Source organism: Bombina bombina, chromosome 1, assembly GCF_027579735.1.
Source record: "Bombina bombina isolate aBomBom1 chromosome 1, aBomBom1.pri, whole genome shotgun sequence".
NCBI lineage: Eukaryota > Metazoa > Chordata > Amphibia > Anura > Bombinatoridae > Bombina > Bombina bombina.
Window position 1 is genome coordinate 1,257,605,662 of NC_069499.1, and position 17,425 is coordinate 1,257,623,086.

Below are 17,425 nucleotides of genomic sequence, written 5' to 3' on the forward strand. Positions count from 1 at the left end.
AAATATACATTTCTGACATTCAAAAACAAAACAAAAACAAATCAGTGACCAATATAGCCACCTTTCTTTGCAAGGACACTCAAAATCCTGCCATCCATGGATTCTGTCAGTGTTTTGATCTGTTCACCATCAACATTGCGTGCAGCAGCAACCACAGCCTCCCAGACACTGTTCAGAGAGGTGTACTGTTTTCCCTCCTCGTAAATCTCACATTTGATGATGGACCACAGGTTCTCAATGGGGTTCAGATCAGGTGAACAAGGAGGCCATGTCATTAGATTTTCTTCTTTTATACCCTTTCTTGCCAGCCACGCTGTGGAGTACTTGGACGCGTGTGATGGAGCATTGTCCTGCATGAAAATCATGTTTTTCTTGAAGGATGCAGACTTCTTCCTGTACCACTGCTTGAAGAAGGTGTCTTCCAGAAACTGGCAGTAGGACTGGGAGTTGAGCTTGACTCCATCCTCAACCCGAAAAGGCCCCACAAGCTCATCTTTGATGATACCAGCCCAAACCAGTACTCCACCTCCACCTTGCTGGCGTCTGAGTTGGACTGGAGCTCTATGCCCTTTACCAATCCAGCCACGGGCCCATCCATCTGGCCCATCAAGACTCACTCTCATTTCATCAGTCCATAAAACCTTAGAAAAATCAGTCTTGAGATATTTCTTGGCCCAGTCTTGACGTTTCAGCTTGTGTGTCTTGTTCAGTGGTGGTCGTCTTTCAGCCTTTCTTACCTTGGCCATGTCTCTGAGTATTGCACACCTTGTGCTTTTGGGCACTCCAGTGATGTTGCAGCTCTGAAATATGGCCAAACTGGTGGCAAGTGGCATCTTGGCAGCTGCACGCTTGACTTTTCTCAGTTCATGGGCAGTTATTTTGCACCTTGGTTTTTCCACACGCTTCTTGCGACCCTGTTGACTATTTTGAATGAAACGCTTGATTTTTCGATGATCACGCTTCAGAAGCTTTGCAATTTTAAGAGTGCTGCATCCCTCTGCAAGATATCTCACTATTTTTTACTTTTCTGAGCCTGTCAAGTCCTTCTTTTGACCCATTTTGCCAAAGGAAAGGAAGTTGCCTAATAATTATGCACACCTGATATAGGGTGTTGATGTCATTAGACCACACCCCTTCTCATTACAGAGATGCACATCACCTAATATGCTTAATTGGTAGTAGGCTTTCGAGCCTATACAGCTTGGAGTAATACAACATGCATAAAGAGGATGATGTGGTCAAAATACTCATTTGCCTAATAATTCTGCACTCCCTGTAGTTATATGGGAGATGTCACTAACATTTTTAGATTTTAAGCTTATTTATAGTTTACACGCTTATACAGTGAAACACATAATTGGGTTTTTTTTTTTAATTATTTTAATTTTTAATATAATATTGTTATTATATTATTTATGTCTATTTGGAAATGAATCCCAGGGAGGAGCTATCCATACCAATAATCCGTTAACATATTGTAACCTTTTTCACATAAAAAATATATATTTTCAGCATGTATAATTGCTGCTCTATCATAAGTTTAATGCCCCTTTCAAGTTTCTTAATATATTTAAATCATTATTGTATCTGGGGGCTTTTTGTTTTGTTTTAAAGCTCAGAAACTTGAGCGCTTGAACTTTAACAGAGCTCCTGCATGTACAACCCCACCCCCGCTCCCCCAGCTGAACCCTCCCTGCTTCCCCAGCACAAAACCAATGACAGTACTGGCTCCCACCCAAAAGCACCCATCACCTCCTAGCGTCAGGTTGAATTGGTTCCCAAATCAACCTGACCATGCTTAATTATATGGAAAATATTTGCTAAGACATGTTTGCTTTTGTTTAGGGCCTCTAACGGTGAAACTTTGTTGTTTTCCTTCTCCCATACTTATCACCTTATCTGAGAGACAATAAAGATAAGAACATTGGGCTTGAGGGAATATATTATGTGTAAATATATTTGCTGAGTGACATTGGAGATGTCTGAGGATCTAAAACATTTCCCAATGCATGCTTGTTTTAAAGGGATATGCAGCACCTACCCTCTGGAACACTCTCCCTCGTGCTGTCAGGCTTTGCCCTAATCTTTCTTCCTTTAAATGCTCTCTGAAGGCTTTTCTGTTCAGAGAAGTCTAACACACAACTCAATAATATTTCTCTTACCTAACAACATTTCCCTCACCTCACTCTGCATTAACATCTTTCTCAATCTTGCAGTCCTCAACTCCTGTTTCTCAACCTCCTACCCTTCTAGATTGTAAATTCCCACGGGAATAGGGCCCTAATTCCTCCTGTATGTGTTTGTAAATGTTGTCCTGTCTCTTACAAGTTTTATATTGTTTCAGTTCAATGAATTGTATCCATGGACAGCGCTGCAGAATATGTTGGCGCTTCATAAATAAAGTATAATAATAATAATAATAAAATATGCTATGAAACACTCTGTTTTACTTTTATTTCTTTTTTTTAAAGGGACATGTCATGAGATGCAGGACATATGCAGGACACAGCAATGATGGTACAACTCTATTTTATTACAGAGCATAGCAATACACATCCAGACAGGTTGATTGTACTAAACTAACTGCGACACAGACACCGGACCTAAGCCCCGCCCACATGCTAGTGACATCACATCCTGCTCTCATCACATCTTCCCCTTTTTCAAAGGCAAAGCATACATTCGCATATATTAAATAACAAGGTACACCAACAGGGTATACAACAACATTTTGTTTTAGAACATTATAAAAACAGATAGATTAGAAAACATGAACAAATAAATTACATCCTGACTTGGACATCGGGGTAGACTACCCTAGTCCACAGTGACCATGGGATTATTCTGCCCATACTTCCGGTCACTGTTCTAGCTAAAGTCAGTCCCTGTATCGGGCCGGAAGCCTCACCACTCTTCCGCTTGATGTAACTTTGCATGAACTGTCCTCTGATACAGAAGATGGTGAACAAGAGTCTGCTGGAGGCAAAGATATATCCCCGCTATGATCTTGCTGAGGGGAAGGCACCTCTCTTAGAACAGGGGATCCCACCGGCGGTGGTACTGAGGTATCCGGTTCCAGACTCTCAGGTACAGGCTGAAGATGTCTTCGGTTACGGCGTGTAACCGTCCCTCCCTCTGTAAGGACTGTGTATGACCTTGGTTCTGGAGAGCGGCCCACTACCGTAGCAGGCGTCTTCCATTTCTTCTCATCATCCAGTTTAATTCTGACACTTTGGCCCGCTTTCAGTTCCTGTAAAGGCCTGACATAATGTCTCCTGTCGTAGAAGAAACGATAACCCTTTTTGGCCTCTTCATCCCTCCTAAGGACTTCGTCCCGAGGAACAGGGCCAGGCGGCTTGAAGACACCCACTGAGGGTAAAGTGGTGCGAATCTGGCGTCCTAGCATCAGCTGTGCCGGGCTAAACCCGGTGGCTTGAATGGGCGTCGCCCTGTATGACAAGAGGGCTAGGTACGGTTCAGATTGCTTTAGAATGAATTTTGTTGTTTGAACTGCCCTTTCAGCCATTCCGTTGGCCTGCGGATAATGTGGACTTGACGTGGAATGTACAAAATCATATTCCCTGCTGAAAGCACTGAACTCTGTAGAAGCGAACTGCATGCCATTATCACTCACCAGCTCCATTGGAATGCCCCAGCGGGCGAACAAGCTCTTCAGGCGAATGATAACGGCCTGACTTGTGATATCATTCAGGGGTGCTATTTCCAAATACCTGGAATAGTAGTCGATAACAACAAGAAACTTTTTCCCGTGCAGTTCGCACAAATCAGCAGCTATTTTCTGCCACGGCCCCGCAGGCAGCGGAGTAGACATTAAGGGCTCCCTTCTCTGAGTAGGCCGGCGTTCCCGGCAAAAGGCACATTTAGACACGTGATTTGCAATGTCGGAGCTGATCCCAGGCCACCACACCGCTGTAGCTGCTCTTTCTCTGCACTTTGTAATGCCTAAGTGGCCATCGTAAATCCTGTTTAACATCTCCTTCCTCATGCTGACAGGAATTACAATACGGTCTTGGAACAGCACCAACCCCTCCAGCTCCGTGAGCTGTGACCTCTCTGGCTGGTAAGCATTTAAAGACATCCAGGCTGCCCGGCTCTCGGGCCAGCCATCTCTTATGTACCTTATAACTTCTTGCAGATCTGTGTCCAAATATGTCTCTTTCTTTATCTCTTCCAGTTTCCTTGAAGAAATGGACTTAGAGGCCAGAACTGAATCAACATACACTTTTACATCCGACTCTGTGGAGGATTCTTCAGCAGCAGCCAGCGGGAGCCTGGACAGTGTATCTGCCACAACCAGCTGCTTCCCCGGCACATGCACTGCCTGAACATTGAACCTGAGCAGTCTCATTAAAAGTCTCTGGCATCTCAAGGGTGTTTTGTCGATATCATAAGAATTGATAAGAGGGACTAGCGGTTTGTGGTCAGTTTCCAGACTAAATTTCTCCAAACCCACTAGATAACGCTGAAAGCGCTCACAGGCCCAAACTGCAGCCAGGCACTCTTTCTCAATTTGAGCGTATTTTGACTCCGCAGCCGTCAGTGTGCGGGAACAGTAGGCGATGGGCTGTAGTTTGTTGTCATTCAGCTGCAGGAGTGCAGCCCCCAACCCATAACTGCTTGCATCAGCACTAACCACAGTCTTTTTTGAAGGGTCGTAGAACCCCAGCACTGGGGCAGACCCCAGCAGGGACTTAGCATGCAGGAACGCTTTTTCTTGTGAGGGTCCCCAGACCCAGGCAACATCTTTCTTAAGCAACTCTGTGATAGGGTGCAAAACTGTAGATAAATCTGGAAGAAACTTGCCCACGTAATTTACAAGGCCCAATATCTGTCTCAGCTCATGTACATCAGAAGGGCTTTTCATCTGTTCGATAGCCCGAATTTTCTCGGGGTCCGGCTTGATGCCATCCCCGTTGATGATATGCCCAAAGTAGCATAATTCAGTTTTCCTAAAATGACATTTTTCTTTATTCAGCTTCAGCCCAGACTCTTTGATAGCCTGCAGCACACAACTCAAACGCTGATCATGCTCCTCCACTGTAGACCCATACACTAGAATGTCGTCCATGACGACTGCTGTGCCCACGTGGCCACTCAGGAGAGAACTCATTTCCCTCTGAAAGATCTCAGGAGCGGAGGATATCCCAAAGGGAAGTCTGCAGAAACAGAACCGACCTACCGGAGTGATAAAGGTAGTCAGTTTGCGGCACTTTGGATCCAGGGGAATCTGCCAAAAGCCGCTAGAAGCGTCTAATGTGGAAAAGAACTTCGCCCCAGCCAACTTCGGGGCTATATCTTCCAGTGTCGGCAGCACAAATCTCTCCCTCTTCACTGCCTCATTCAACCTTTTCAGGTCCACACAAATGCGCACCTTTCCGTTTTTCTTTGCAACTGGAACAATGGGGGCACACCAATCAGTTGCTTCAACAACCTCTTCAATAACCCCCATAGACTTCATGCGCATGAGCTCTTTCTCCACTTGAGGCATGAGCGGGAACGGAATTCTACGAGGAGTAGAAATACTGTACGGGACTGCGTCACTTTTAAGTGCTATACGGACAGGTTTGCAGCTCAGTAGGCCCAACTCGCCAAACATATCTTCAGAGATCTCATTCACTCTGGCCACGAGGCCCAAGTCACAGGCTGCTTTTCTGCTCAATAAACTGTTAACACACTGACCTCGGATCACATGCACCCACATGGTGAACTTCCTTTGCTTGTACTCACAGCTGGCAAGAAATTTCCCCACACAATCAATGCGGCCACCAGGACTATGAACATTTGTAGTAACCTTCGCCAGCTGGGGCTGTCGAGGCAGTTTCATAAATTCAGCAAAAGACATTACAGTGATATCAGCTCCTGTGTCAATCTTAAAATCAACATTGGCTCCCATTACAGTAAAGGTAACTTTCCAATCTTCCTCTGAGCTTGTCCGTTGCACAACAGACCCCACAAAAGACACTTCCTGACCCTCCTGGTCACTGTCCACCTGCATCTCCTTAATGTATTCAGTTTTACACACCACTTCAAAATGGCCTATTCTGTTACATTTTCTGCATCTTTTATCTCTGGCCGGGCATATAGCACTCTGATCATGAGCCCGGTAGCACCGTGTGCATCGGCCATGTTGCGCCCATCCACTTCTAGGCCTTTCCAGTACTTTAGATCTACCGCTCACACTGTGCCCTTCACTAGCAATCTTCCTAGACTGTTGCACTTCATCCACAATACTCTCAGACCTCAGATCAGCACTTTGCTTTTTCACCAGTTCACTCTGGCGGGCCATCCTAATAGCCCCGTCTAACGTTAAATCAGGCTCTAACTGCAGCTTCAGGGAGACTTCAGCATCTGCAATTCCAATAACTATTCTGTCTCTGATTTGCTCTTCTTTAGCAACACCAAACTCACAGAATTCAGCTAATTCATACAGGCTGCGCACAAATGACTCCACAGATTCTCCCACACGCTGATTACGTTTGTGAAAACAAGCTCTCTCATGAATCACATTTCTTTTGGGCACAAAGTGGGCACTGAGTTTATCCATAACTATATCAAAGTTAACTTCGTCCCCTTCTTGGAAAGTAAAAGCATTGAACACTGGCTCTACATCTTTCCCCATAGAATATAAAAGAGAATTAACTTGTACTTCACCACTCTCCTTGTTCAGTTTGGATGCAATCCTGAAGCGCTGAAACCGCTGACGCCATGTGGGCCAAGCTGCAGGCTGAGAAAAGTCAAAAGGCTCAGGTGGGGTAAACTTTGACATCGTCATCATCAGAAACAGAAGCGTAGTCCAGAACTTCTGACACCATGTCATGAGATGCAGGACATATGCAGGACACAGCAATGATGGTACAACTCTATTTTATTACAGAGCATAGCAATACACATCCAGACAGGTTGATTGTACTAAACTAACTGCGACACAGACACCGGACCTAAGCCCCGCCCACATGCTAGTGACATCACATCCTGCTCTCATCACAGGACACTAAACCCAATTTTTTTCTTTCATGATTCAGATAGCATGCAATTTTAAGCAACTTTCTAATTTACTCCTATTATCAATTTTTCTTCATTCTCTTGCTATCTTTATTTAAAAAGCATAACATAAATGTGATGCATAGGAGCCGGCTAATTTTTTATTGAGAACCTGGGTTATGCTTGCTTATTGGTGGGCAAATGTAAGCCTCCAATAAGCAAGCGCTATCCATGGTGTTGAACCAAAAATAGGCTGCCTAATAAGATTTACATTCCTGTTTTATTTGTGCAGAGTCCATTACTTCCTGGCATAACCCTATACAAGGTAACATGAGCTGGTTTAGTATTAAGTGAAACTAGATAAACTGCGAGTCATATTTGCCCATGCTCATAAAATGCAGAATGCAACCTGAGGTGTCAACATGACTGCTCTCTTATCTAGCTGTAGGCAGTGATTCCCCTGAGAATTTTTAAGTGCTCATTTTACAAGAAAACAAGTAAGTTGTTTGCTGTTTTTACACAATTTGTAACTGTTTATGTTTACTTTCATTTAACATATTTGTTTTGACTGAAGTAGCCCTTTTTAATATTCTTTTAAGTGGTTATGTTATGCAGTGCAGAATAGATGATTTATGCCTGGGCATGTAGTCAAAATATGTTTCAAACATTGGGATTGATTGAAATCTATAGATATAAGATTACAATCTATTTCTTTGACCTACTTTAACAGGTTTTCAAGACTATGTTCCCACCAAATTTGACACCTAGAGGAACTTGATAAAGTCCCGAACTGGAATATTTGACATATTCTAAAACAAGTCTCTCTGACATTGCAACAACATTTTAGAGGTGTATTTGTTTACATGGTCTAGATTCATCCATCTGCAGTGGATAGGACACAAATTTACCTATGTATATGTATTTAATACGTGATAACTCATATAGCTAACGGGATCTGAAAGAAAAGTGAGAAAATGGAAATCATAACTGCTTCGTCTAGAAATAACGTGTAGCAATTGCATTCTGTAAATGTTTCCATTCTCACTCGCATTCTTATGATTGCCAGTTTCAGTACAGTTTTCTTCATAAATGGGATTTGAAACGGAATTGTGTCTTTGTGATGGGAATTTAAATGGGACTTTGTCTTTGAGACCAATATTTCAAACAGAACCGCATCTTCATGACTGGGATTTCAATATTTGCCATTTCATCTTGTTTGCGACAGAGATAATGGGTGTTTCAAAATATATGAAAGCACAACAATTATGTTTTTTTTTAAAAAAAAAATGTGATTAAAATATCCAGAACCGCATGTCCCAAACTACTTACAGTAATAGAAATTCCATTAAGAAAATACTTTTTCACGACAGTGCCATTTTCCAGTTTTACATTTTTGTGGCTAAATTATTGCAATAAAGGAAATCTTATCACTTAGCCGTTTCATACTTTACAGTGTGAGAACTGTTAAAACCCATTTTAGAAGATGAGGCAAAATGTGGCCAGTTGAAACTGCTTTGACGTATAAGAACATCTTATTTTCGCAGCTTTATGTCACTTCAAGAAATGTGTTTACATTTATTACAATGCAGAGCTGCTCACATATGTAAGAATGAAATATTTTATGACTCCAGTGAGCCTTTCCTTGTTTTAAGCAAACAACCATAAAAGAGCTAAAAGTAGAAAAAATAGAATAGAGAAATATTCTGTTGAACAATCAAAACAATTCTTGTAAAGAATCTTGAACTTGAAAATATATAAAAAAAAATTACACACATAATAACCTTTAGTTTATTCACCTGTTTTTCTACTTCAGCTAAAAAAAATAAATACAAACGTACATACATACATAAATATAGGGCTAGATTATAAGTGGAGCGCTATTTAGTGCTTTTGCTCGCGCACTAACAAATATATATTATAGCACTTTGGAGTCAAATACATGGCCTTATACCATAAACATGTGAACCCTTGTAAAACAATTTTATTAATATTTTATGAATATTTTTTATCAGACAGTGTTTATATGAGTGTAACTGTTTATTTGAATGTATTTATGTTGTGTTTGCTGCAACTTTTATTTTAGCCCTAACCTTTTACACAAGGAGGCCCATTTATCAAGCTCTGAATGGAGCTTGAGGGCCCGTGCTGCTGGTGCAATGCTGAATATGGCGAGCATATTGCTCTCCGCATTCAGCGAGGTCTTGCGGACCTGATCTGCACTGTCGGATCAGGTCCGCAAGACCTTTGATAAATAGGCCTCAAGGTCTTAAAGTCGAAGTAACTCAAGATGCATTAAATTTGATTGAGCTCAAGCGAATGTGTTTACTTTTAACTTGTACTATGCAAGCAAATTTATGCAGGCGTGATATTGCTATATCACGAGTATGATAATTTTAAGTGCCACTTAATCTAGCCCTATGTGTGCTGCCATTTTGGAACCTAGGTTACACTGCAGGTATCTGAAGGAGAGTTGCTGAACATGTGCAAACACTTCAACGCTGAAATGCAGTGAAAGATAGATTTTAACATGGTGGCTCCCATGACTAGAGGGAGGTGGGGAATAATCTCAATACTATGTTTATAAAATGTATTTAGTGTTTAATGTCCCTTCAAGTTTTATTCTATTTAAAGTCTGTACTTGCAGTTTTAATACATTTTGACTTTGTATTTAGCAATTTGTTGAAGACTGTCATTTAAACAAATTCTGAGTGTACTTTGGATGTTTCACTGTACCTTTAACCTATTATTATGGTCCTTGCTATATTACTAAGTATATTTTACAAACTGTATAGCACATTGAATTGTTTTGTGTTAAATAAGTCTTGCAGTTGTAGAGCGTGTGCCTTATATGGGTGTTCCATGTCTATCTTTTCATGTGCTAAACATATAGGGTTAGATTGAAAGTGAAGCACAAAATATTAGAACTATCTTGCAGTAACATTAATGAAGTTAAATCAATACGGCTTCTATTTTTCATATTGCAAGTCAAAAATATAATTTATGCTATCCTGATAAATTCATTTATTCCATGGTGATGGCAGTCCGCAATCCACTTCTCGTGGGAATTACTCTTCTTTGCCACTAGGAGGAAGTAAAGATTCCCAAATCCCAAGAGCCCTATAAAACACCTCCCACTTTACACATGCCTCAGTCTAACATATAGCCTAGCAAAGTAAAGTAAGAAAAAGGAATAAGAGCCATAAAAGGAGCAGGGGTAAAAAAAGTGCTCAAGAAAAAATTAACCCTAAAATACATAAGGGTGGGGTCTTGTGCACTCTCAACACCATGAAAGAAATGGATTTATCAGGTAAGCAAAAATTATTTTTTCTTTCATACAGGTGGTGAGGTCCACAATCCATAACTCCTGGAAACTAATACCCAAGCTGTGGAGTCCATGAGTAGTAAAATAAAGGGAGGGATTTAAAAACATATTTTCTCGCTGAGAAATTTAATCCACTACCCCAAATAAAATATGTTTTTGTTTTTTTTAATATACTAAAAATAAATGAAACAGGCAAAAAATCAAACTGAGACAGCTGCCTGAAGAGCCTTCCTACCAAAGGATGCTTCAGAAGAAACAAAAACATAAAAATATTAGAATTTAGTAAAAGTAGCTTACTTGCAAATCTGGTCAACTGAAGCCTCATTATTCTTGAAAGCCCAAGAAGTGGCAACTGACCTAGTAGAATGAGCAGTAATCCGCTGAGTTGGAGACGGACCTGCCTTCAAGTAAGCCTTGTGAATCAAAAGTTTCAACAAAGAGGCCAAAGAAATAGCAGACCTGACCTTTCCTAGGACCAGAAAAATGGATGAACAAACTAGAAGTTTGTCTAAAGTCCTTAGTAACATCAATGTAATATATCAATGCCCTAACAATGTCCAAAGTATGCAAAGATCTGTCTGAAGCATTCTTGAGATGAGGACACAAAGAAGAAACAACATCTCTGTAAAAACAATCTTAGGCAAAAAGTTAAATGAGTCCGTAAAACTGCCTTATCCTGAGGAAAAATCAAATAAGGAGGATCACAAGAAAGAGGAGATGACTCAGAAACTCTTCTAGCAGAAGAGAAAGCCAAAAGAAATAACACTTTACAAGAAAGCAGTTTAATATCTACCTTGTGCATAGGTTCAACAGGAGGAACTTGCAAAACCCTTAACACCAAATTAAGATTCCATGGAGGAGAAATTGGCTTGATTACAGGTTTAATATGGACCAGAGACTGAACAAAACCATGAATATCAGGAAGATTAGCAATTTTCTTGTGTAACAAAACTGAAAGAGCAGAAAACTGGCAGAGAGGCCCTTATCCAGACCATCCTGAAAGAACTGCAAAATCCTAGGAATTCTGAAAGAAGGCTAGGAAAAACCATGATCTACACTCCGAGAAATAAAGTCCTTCCAGACCTTCTGATAAATTCTCCAAGTTACAGGCTTACAAGCCGGAATGAAGGTTTCAATCACAGAATCAAAGAAACCCCTATGACTAAGGACTAAACATTCAATTTCCATGCCATCAAGTTCAGAGACTTGAGATCCGGGTGGAAAAATGGACCTTGAGAAGAAGGTCTGACTGCAAAGGCAGAGGCCAAGAAGGACAGCTGGACATTTGAACTAGATTTGCATACCAGACCCTGCAAAGCCAAGTTGGGGTTAATCAGGGTTACCCAAACATCAACAATCTGATTGAACACATCCTGGTGACAAGAACACTCCCCTGGATGTAGAGATTGACGGCTGAGAAAATCCGCTTCCCAGCTGTTCATCCCTGGAATATGAATCACAGAAACTAGACAAGAATTGATTTCTGCCTATGAGAGAATTCACGACATCTCCCTAATTGCTAGGGAACTGTGAGTCCCCCCCTTGATGATTTACATAAGCCACTGTAGAAAACAGATATGAGATTCTCTTTTTCAACAGAGGCCAAGTTTGAAGAGCCCTGAAAATTGCAAAGAGTTCTAGAATATTTATAGATAACCTTGCCTCCTGAGAATTCCAAACTCCCAGTGCTCTCAGAAACCCCAAAACAGCTTCCCAACCAGAGAGACTTACATCTGTAGTGATCACAGTGATCTTTAGACATGTATATGATTGTATCTCTTTGTTAAAGCCCTGTGTCTGTCTTTTTTTTTTTCAAACACCCAAGACCTCCTATCTTTGAGCCCTTATAGCTTTTGTGTGCAATATTTTTTTACAATATTTTTATTAGATGGTGTTATTATGATTGTAACTATACTTTGTATTGTATTTTTGATGTATTAACCAGAGCTCTGAAGTCACGATAATCATTCTAGCGTAAATTGCGATTGTGCTCAAGCAATCTTGCTTACTTTCAACTCGTAATACCAGCAGTAAGTCTACAAAAGCCAACATCCACGATAAACCCCTTATGGTTCACGTGCAAACGTTTGCGCTCCACTTGTAATTTGGCCCTTAATCAAATGTCAAATCAGAAAATTGAGGTGAGGCAAAACCCAATGCCAGACATAAAAAAAAAATCTTGTTCCTCAGAAACCTTAAAACCAGAAAAGTTAACCACATTTATTGTCTGTTCTTACATGATAGCTTCCCTGCTTTAGATCTCTTTTAAGCTTTGCCCATTTCAGACCACTTCTTTCATTCTCTTCTGTGTGCCCCAAAAAAAATAATTTAAGAGAACACAAAAAGGCACAGACAAATAATACCTGCACTGCAAAGTCATGCTCAATCCAGTCGCCTTTGATTTATGAACCTTTATCATTTTGCTTAAATTAATTTTAATATATTTTACTTACTGTTTGCTCATCATTGTTTGTTAATACATTAGAAAAACTGCTGCAGTCATCCATCTCTAACCCTTAGAAATAATCATTATAACTGATGAGTTAAAGATAAATTCCTTATCCCTTTCAAAGTATGTCTAAGCATCAGAAAATGTAACTTTCTTAGAATGAGCCCTTGATTTATTTTTTATAATGCCTCTCCATATAGGTGATTTTTAATTTTTTACCATTTCTGATTTAGTTTTGCTCCCTATTTTATGAGGAAACTAGCACCTATGTATATTTTGCATTCATACAAATTATCATTTGAATAATTACACCTATCTCTCCAGAATTGTTAAATGTTTGATACCAAAACTTGGCCTTTACATCTGATACTCTCTTGTAACAAATACTAAGCATTCCGCCTATGTAAATTATTTTTAGACTGTATGGCATCCATCTTTGTTGAGATGCATGTCTAGCAGGTTCATCAATTTAATAAAGCAGCCAGACAAATTATTATATGTCCTGGTCACTTCAAGGAAATGTCTTAATTCTGAGACCTCAAGGCAACATGTAAAGTTTTTATATTATAATGAAGAGAGACAGAAAGAGGGGCATAGTATGGCACTGCCTACCCAAACACTCAGGCCTGTATTAGGTAGGACTGTGGAGATAATCCATATATATATATATATGTATTAAACTCCCCCCCCTTCTATTCCCTAGGGGTCTTAGGGAATTTTTTCTCAAAATGTAAAGTTTACAATATTCATCCACAAGCTCATACTCTTATTTCAATGTGTAGACTTTAATAATTTCCACCAACTGAAATGAGTTAAGTATTCCTAGCAGACAAAACAAAATCCTTATAATCTTAGAGTCATCTGTATTAGTGAATAAAACATTTCCTTTATCATCTGTGCCTTCTGCCACATCTCATTCACTTTTATTGGAGTCAGTAGGAAAAAATGTATCAAAATTGCTTCAAAATAGAAAGGTAGATAATGCATAGTAGACAAACTTAACATATAAATTATTAGCAATATATGCACGAACAGTGCCATTATTTATATTACTGTGGTTAGTGGTTTAAAAGCATAGCGTTAATAAATTATTGGGCTATAGGGTCATTGTGCTGAAAAAACATTCATTACAAGTTAAAAGGGCATAACTCAATGTGGAACCAGATTTAGCCATCAGAACCCTTAGTGATTAAAGATGCATGGACACACACACAGGCTTGTTCATCTGAAGAAGTCATAAAGCAAGTTATTTCAATTAGCTTCTTGTCCCAATTGCTAATTAAACAAGCAAAAATATTCCTCCAACATTAGTGCCTCATGCTTAGAACATTCCCTTTGTGTAATAACAGATCATAAAATGCTGTTAATACAGACTTTTAATAATCTCAGTTACTGAATGTCTGACACAGTGAATGAAAATTGATAATGAATTAGTCCACTGGTTCTCAATCCAAGTGACCTCAGGGCCCAGTAAATTTTAGCTGGAAATGTCTAGGGCCTGGTAGATAAAGTGTATGTGTATGTCCAGCTAAAATTCACCGGGCCTTGAGGTCATACACAAGTGTGGGATGAAACGTTGGCTGTAACCCACCACAAAATAAAGTAACAGTGTGTCACCACAAAATAAAGTAACAGTGTATTTGAAGAAACACTGAGTCTTCTTTCTTGAAATATATATATATTTATTCAAATACAGTGAGGCCTCGGTTTACGAATTTAATTCGTTCTCCGGGTCGTTTCGTATTGCGAAAAATTCGTAAACCGAAACACGGTTTCCCATAGGAATGCATTGAAAATCAATTAATGCGTTCCGGAGGTCCGAAAAAATTCAAATAAAGTGTCCAAAAAATGCTCCAAAAGGCTTAACAACTTGCTGCAAATGGCTCCAATGTCTCCAAAAGGCTCCACAACTTGCTGCAAATGGCTCCAAAAGGCTTAACAACTTGCTGCAAAATGGCTCCAAAACCTCTCCAACACCTCCACACTGGTACCCAAACTTCATTAATTCAATCATACTTGAGTATGCAGGGGGCACAGGGGCCACTGGTTTCGTATTGCGAAAAATATTTGTAAACCGAGGGGGGCAAACCGGCATTTTGTTTCGTATTGCGAAAAAAATTTGTAAACCGAGTCAAATTTTCTTCAAATTTCGATTTCGTAAACCAAAATTTCGTATACCGAGTCGTGCGTAAACCAGGGCCTCACTGTATAATATTGATAGATATATGTAATAGATAGATATATGTATAGTGTATGTGTGTGCATAAATGTATGTATGTAAAAATAATTTGAATTGTTTGGGGTGGTCACGGACCACCAGCAGGGCTGTCATGGCCCAGTACTGGACCATGGCCTGGTTGTTGAGAAACTAGGAATTAGTCTACTATATATAATGATGCTTAATATCTGAAATAAACAAGCTGCAGTATATGATATTATATGATATTAACAAGTGGCTATACAAAGGCATGAGTGCCCAAGGTAGCAATCAAAACAAGTTTGCTAGCAATTTTATTGTTTTTCTACACCAACAATGATGGATGATTCTGTAAATTATATGGAAAATTTCAATAAACTGAAGCCTTTCGTTTCCCAAACAGAAATAATTCAGTCAGAATCAGCAAGTGGATTATTCATCAATGGTGTTAGCTCTTTGTGCGCTATATGTGGAGATCGAGCAACTGGAAAGCATTATGGGGCTTCCAGCTGTGATGGATGCAAAGGTTTCTTCAGAAGAAGTGTACGCAAGAATCACATGTATGCCTGCAGGTACTGTATTCATTTACTTAACATTATTATATGTTTTATTATATCATGCTGTGAGTTGTATGTGAAGTAATTGTATAAAACAGTGAAGTGGAGCACTGGACTCAACCCACGTCGCCAACCTCTTATACTACCTCCTTCCTAGGTAGTTCTGAATTCAAAAGGATTTTAATACGTGGAGTGTAGGTGGCGCTAGAAGTACACTAGGTATACCAAGCAATGGGTTAATAAACTATTTATCTAAGTCTATTTTAATCAGCCTCCAACAATTGGTGTCCCAAATAATATTGGTTGAGCTAATACCATCAAATGAACTGGGTAGTCATAGTGGGAAATAATAGTCTAAAACTATTTAGTAAATTTCATTTCAGATTTATTCAATAATTTAAAACTTAAAAATCAACAAACTCAGTCATGCATGTGGCCCACACTATTCAATCACAACACCTTTCAGATCACAATAATAAAATCAAACTTAATCAATATGATGAAAAATACAGCCGCATTAAATCATTTAGCATATATGAATAATTAAGGCAATAAAAATGTTAAGGCAATCTGACTTGGGTTATATTTGCCTATAAAAGTCTCTTTCATAAAATTCTGATATGAGATAGTGTTTAATCCATAGATATATTCCTTATAGCAGTCAGAATCAGGTAAATCTTATCTCAAGTGGGTTAGGGCAAAACCCGGTGATTTAAGTCTCTCTTGTAATGTGCCCTGTAATAAAGGAGATTCCGGCTCTCACTTCTTTTAAAAGGATTCCCAAGTTTAGAACAACAGTAAAAAAGTCTTTCAAAAGGATTCCCAAGTTGGAACAACAGTAACAAAAGGAAGAGTCTATTTCAAGTAAACTCCAACGGACTGCCGTGGTCCGGTATAGGTGTAACTTAGCAGGGGGAACTGATATCAGTACAGACACTCTCACCTGCTTCTCCTCGTCCGAGTATGTCGGCTCCTGTGTGGATTTGCTGTTTTGGATGAGTCACGGACCTTCGGGTCCCAAAACGTAACTGTCTTCACTTGCGCAAGTCTTACCTCCGTTACCTTCGTATCCGGACTTACAGCCTAAAGCGATTCTCTGCTCTTCAAGTACTCTGTATGCAGAGTGGGTTAGCGCTGTATGTCCTCTTTGAAAACCTTTCTACGCGTTTCACCCCTAAGGTGTGGGGCTTTAGGGGTGAAACGCGTAGAAAGGTTTTCAAAGAGGACATACAGCGCTAACCCACTCTGCGTACAGAGTACTTGAAGAGCAGAGAATCGCTTTAGGCTGTAAGTCCGAATACGAAGGTAACTGAGGTTAGACTTGCGCAAGTGAATACAGTTACGTTTTGGGACCCGAAGGTCCGTGACTCATCCAAAACAGCAAATCCACACAGGAGCCGACATACTCGGACAAGGAGAAGCAGGTGAGAGTGTCTGTACTGATATCAGTTCCCCCTGCTAAGTTACACCTATACCGGACCACGGCAGTCCGTTGGAGTTTACTTGAAATAGACTCTTCCTTTTGTTACTGTTGTTCTAAACTTGGGAATCCTTTTAAAAGAAGTGAGAGCCGGAATCTCCTTTATTACAGGGCACATTACAAGAGAGACTTGAATCACCGGGTTTTGCCCTAACCCACTTGAGATAAGATTTACCTGATTCTGACTGCTATAAGGAATATATCTATGGATTAAACACTATCTCATATCAGAATTTTACGAAAGAGACTTTTATAGGCAAATATAACCCAAGTCAGATTGCCTTAACATTTTTATTGCCTTAATTATTCATATATGCTAAATGATTTAATGCGGCTGTATTTTTCATCATATTGATTAAGTTTGATTTTATTATTGTGATCTGAAAGGTGTTGTGATTGAATAGTGTGGGCCACATGC

At 39.8% G+C, this 17,425-nt stretch overlaps 1 protein-coding gene across 1 annotated transcript in view; it reads left to right on the forward strand.

The window, feature by feature from the left end:
* LOC128648246 (hepatocyte nuclear factor 4-beta) overlaps positions 1-17,425 on the forward strand; it is a 139,525-nt gene that overhangs the window by 33,030 nt on the left and 89,070 nt on the right. Inside the window, exon 2 of the mRNA XM_053700880.1 lies at positions 15,374-15,542. Within this exon, the coding sequence (XP_053556855.1) occupies positions 15,374-15,542 (169 nt within the window). The remainder of the gene's footprint in view (positions 1-15,373; positions 15,543-17,425) is intronic.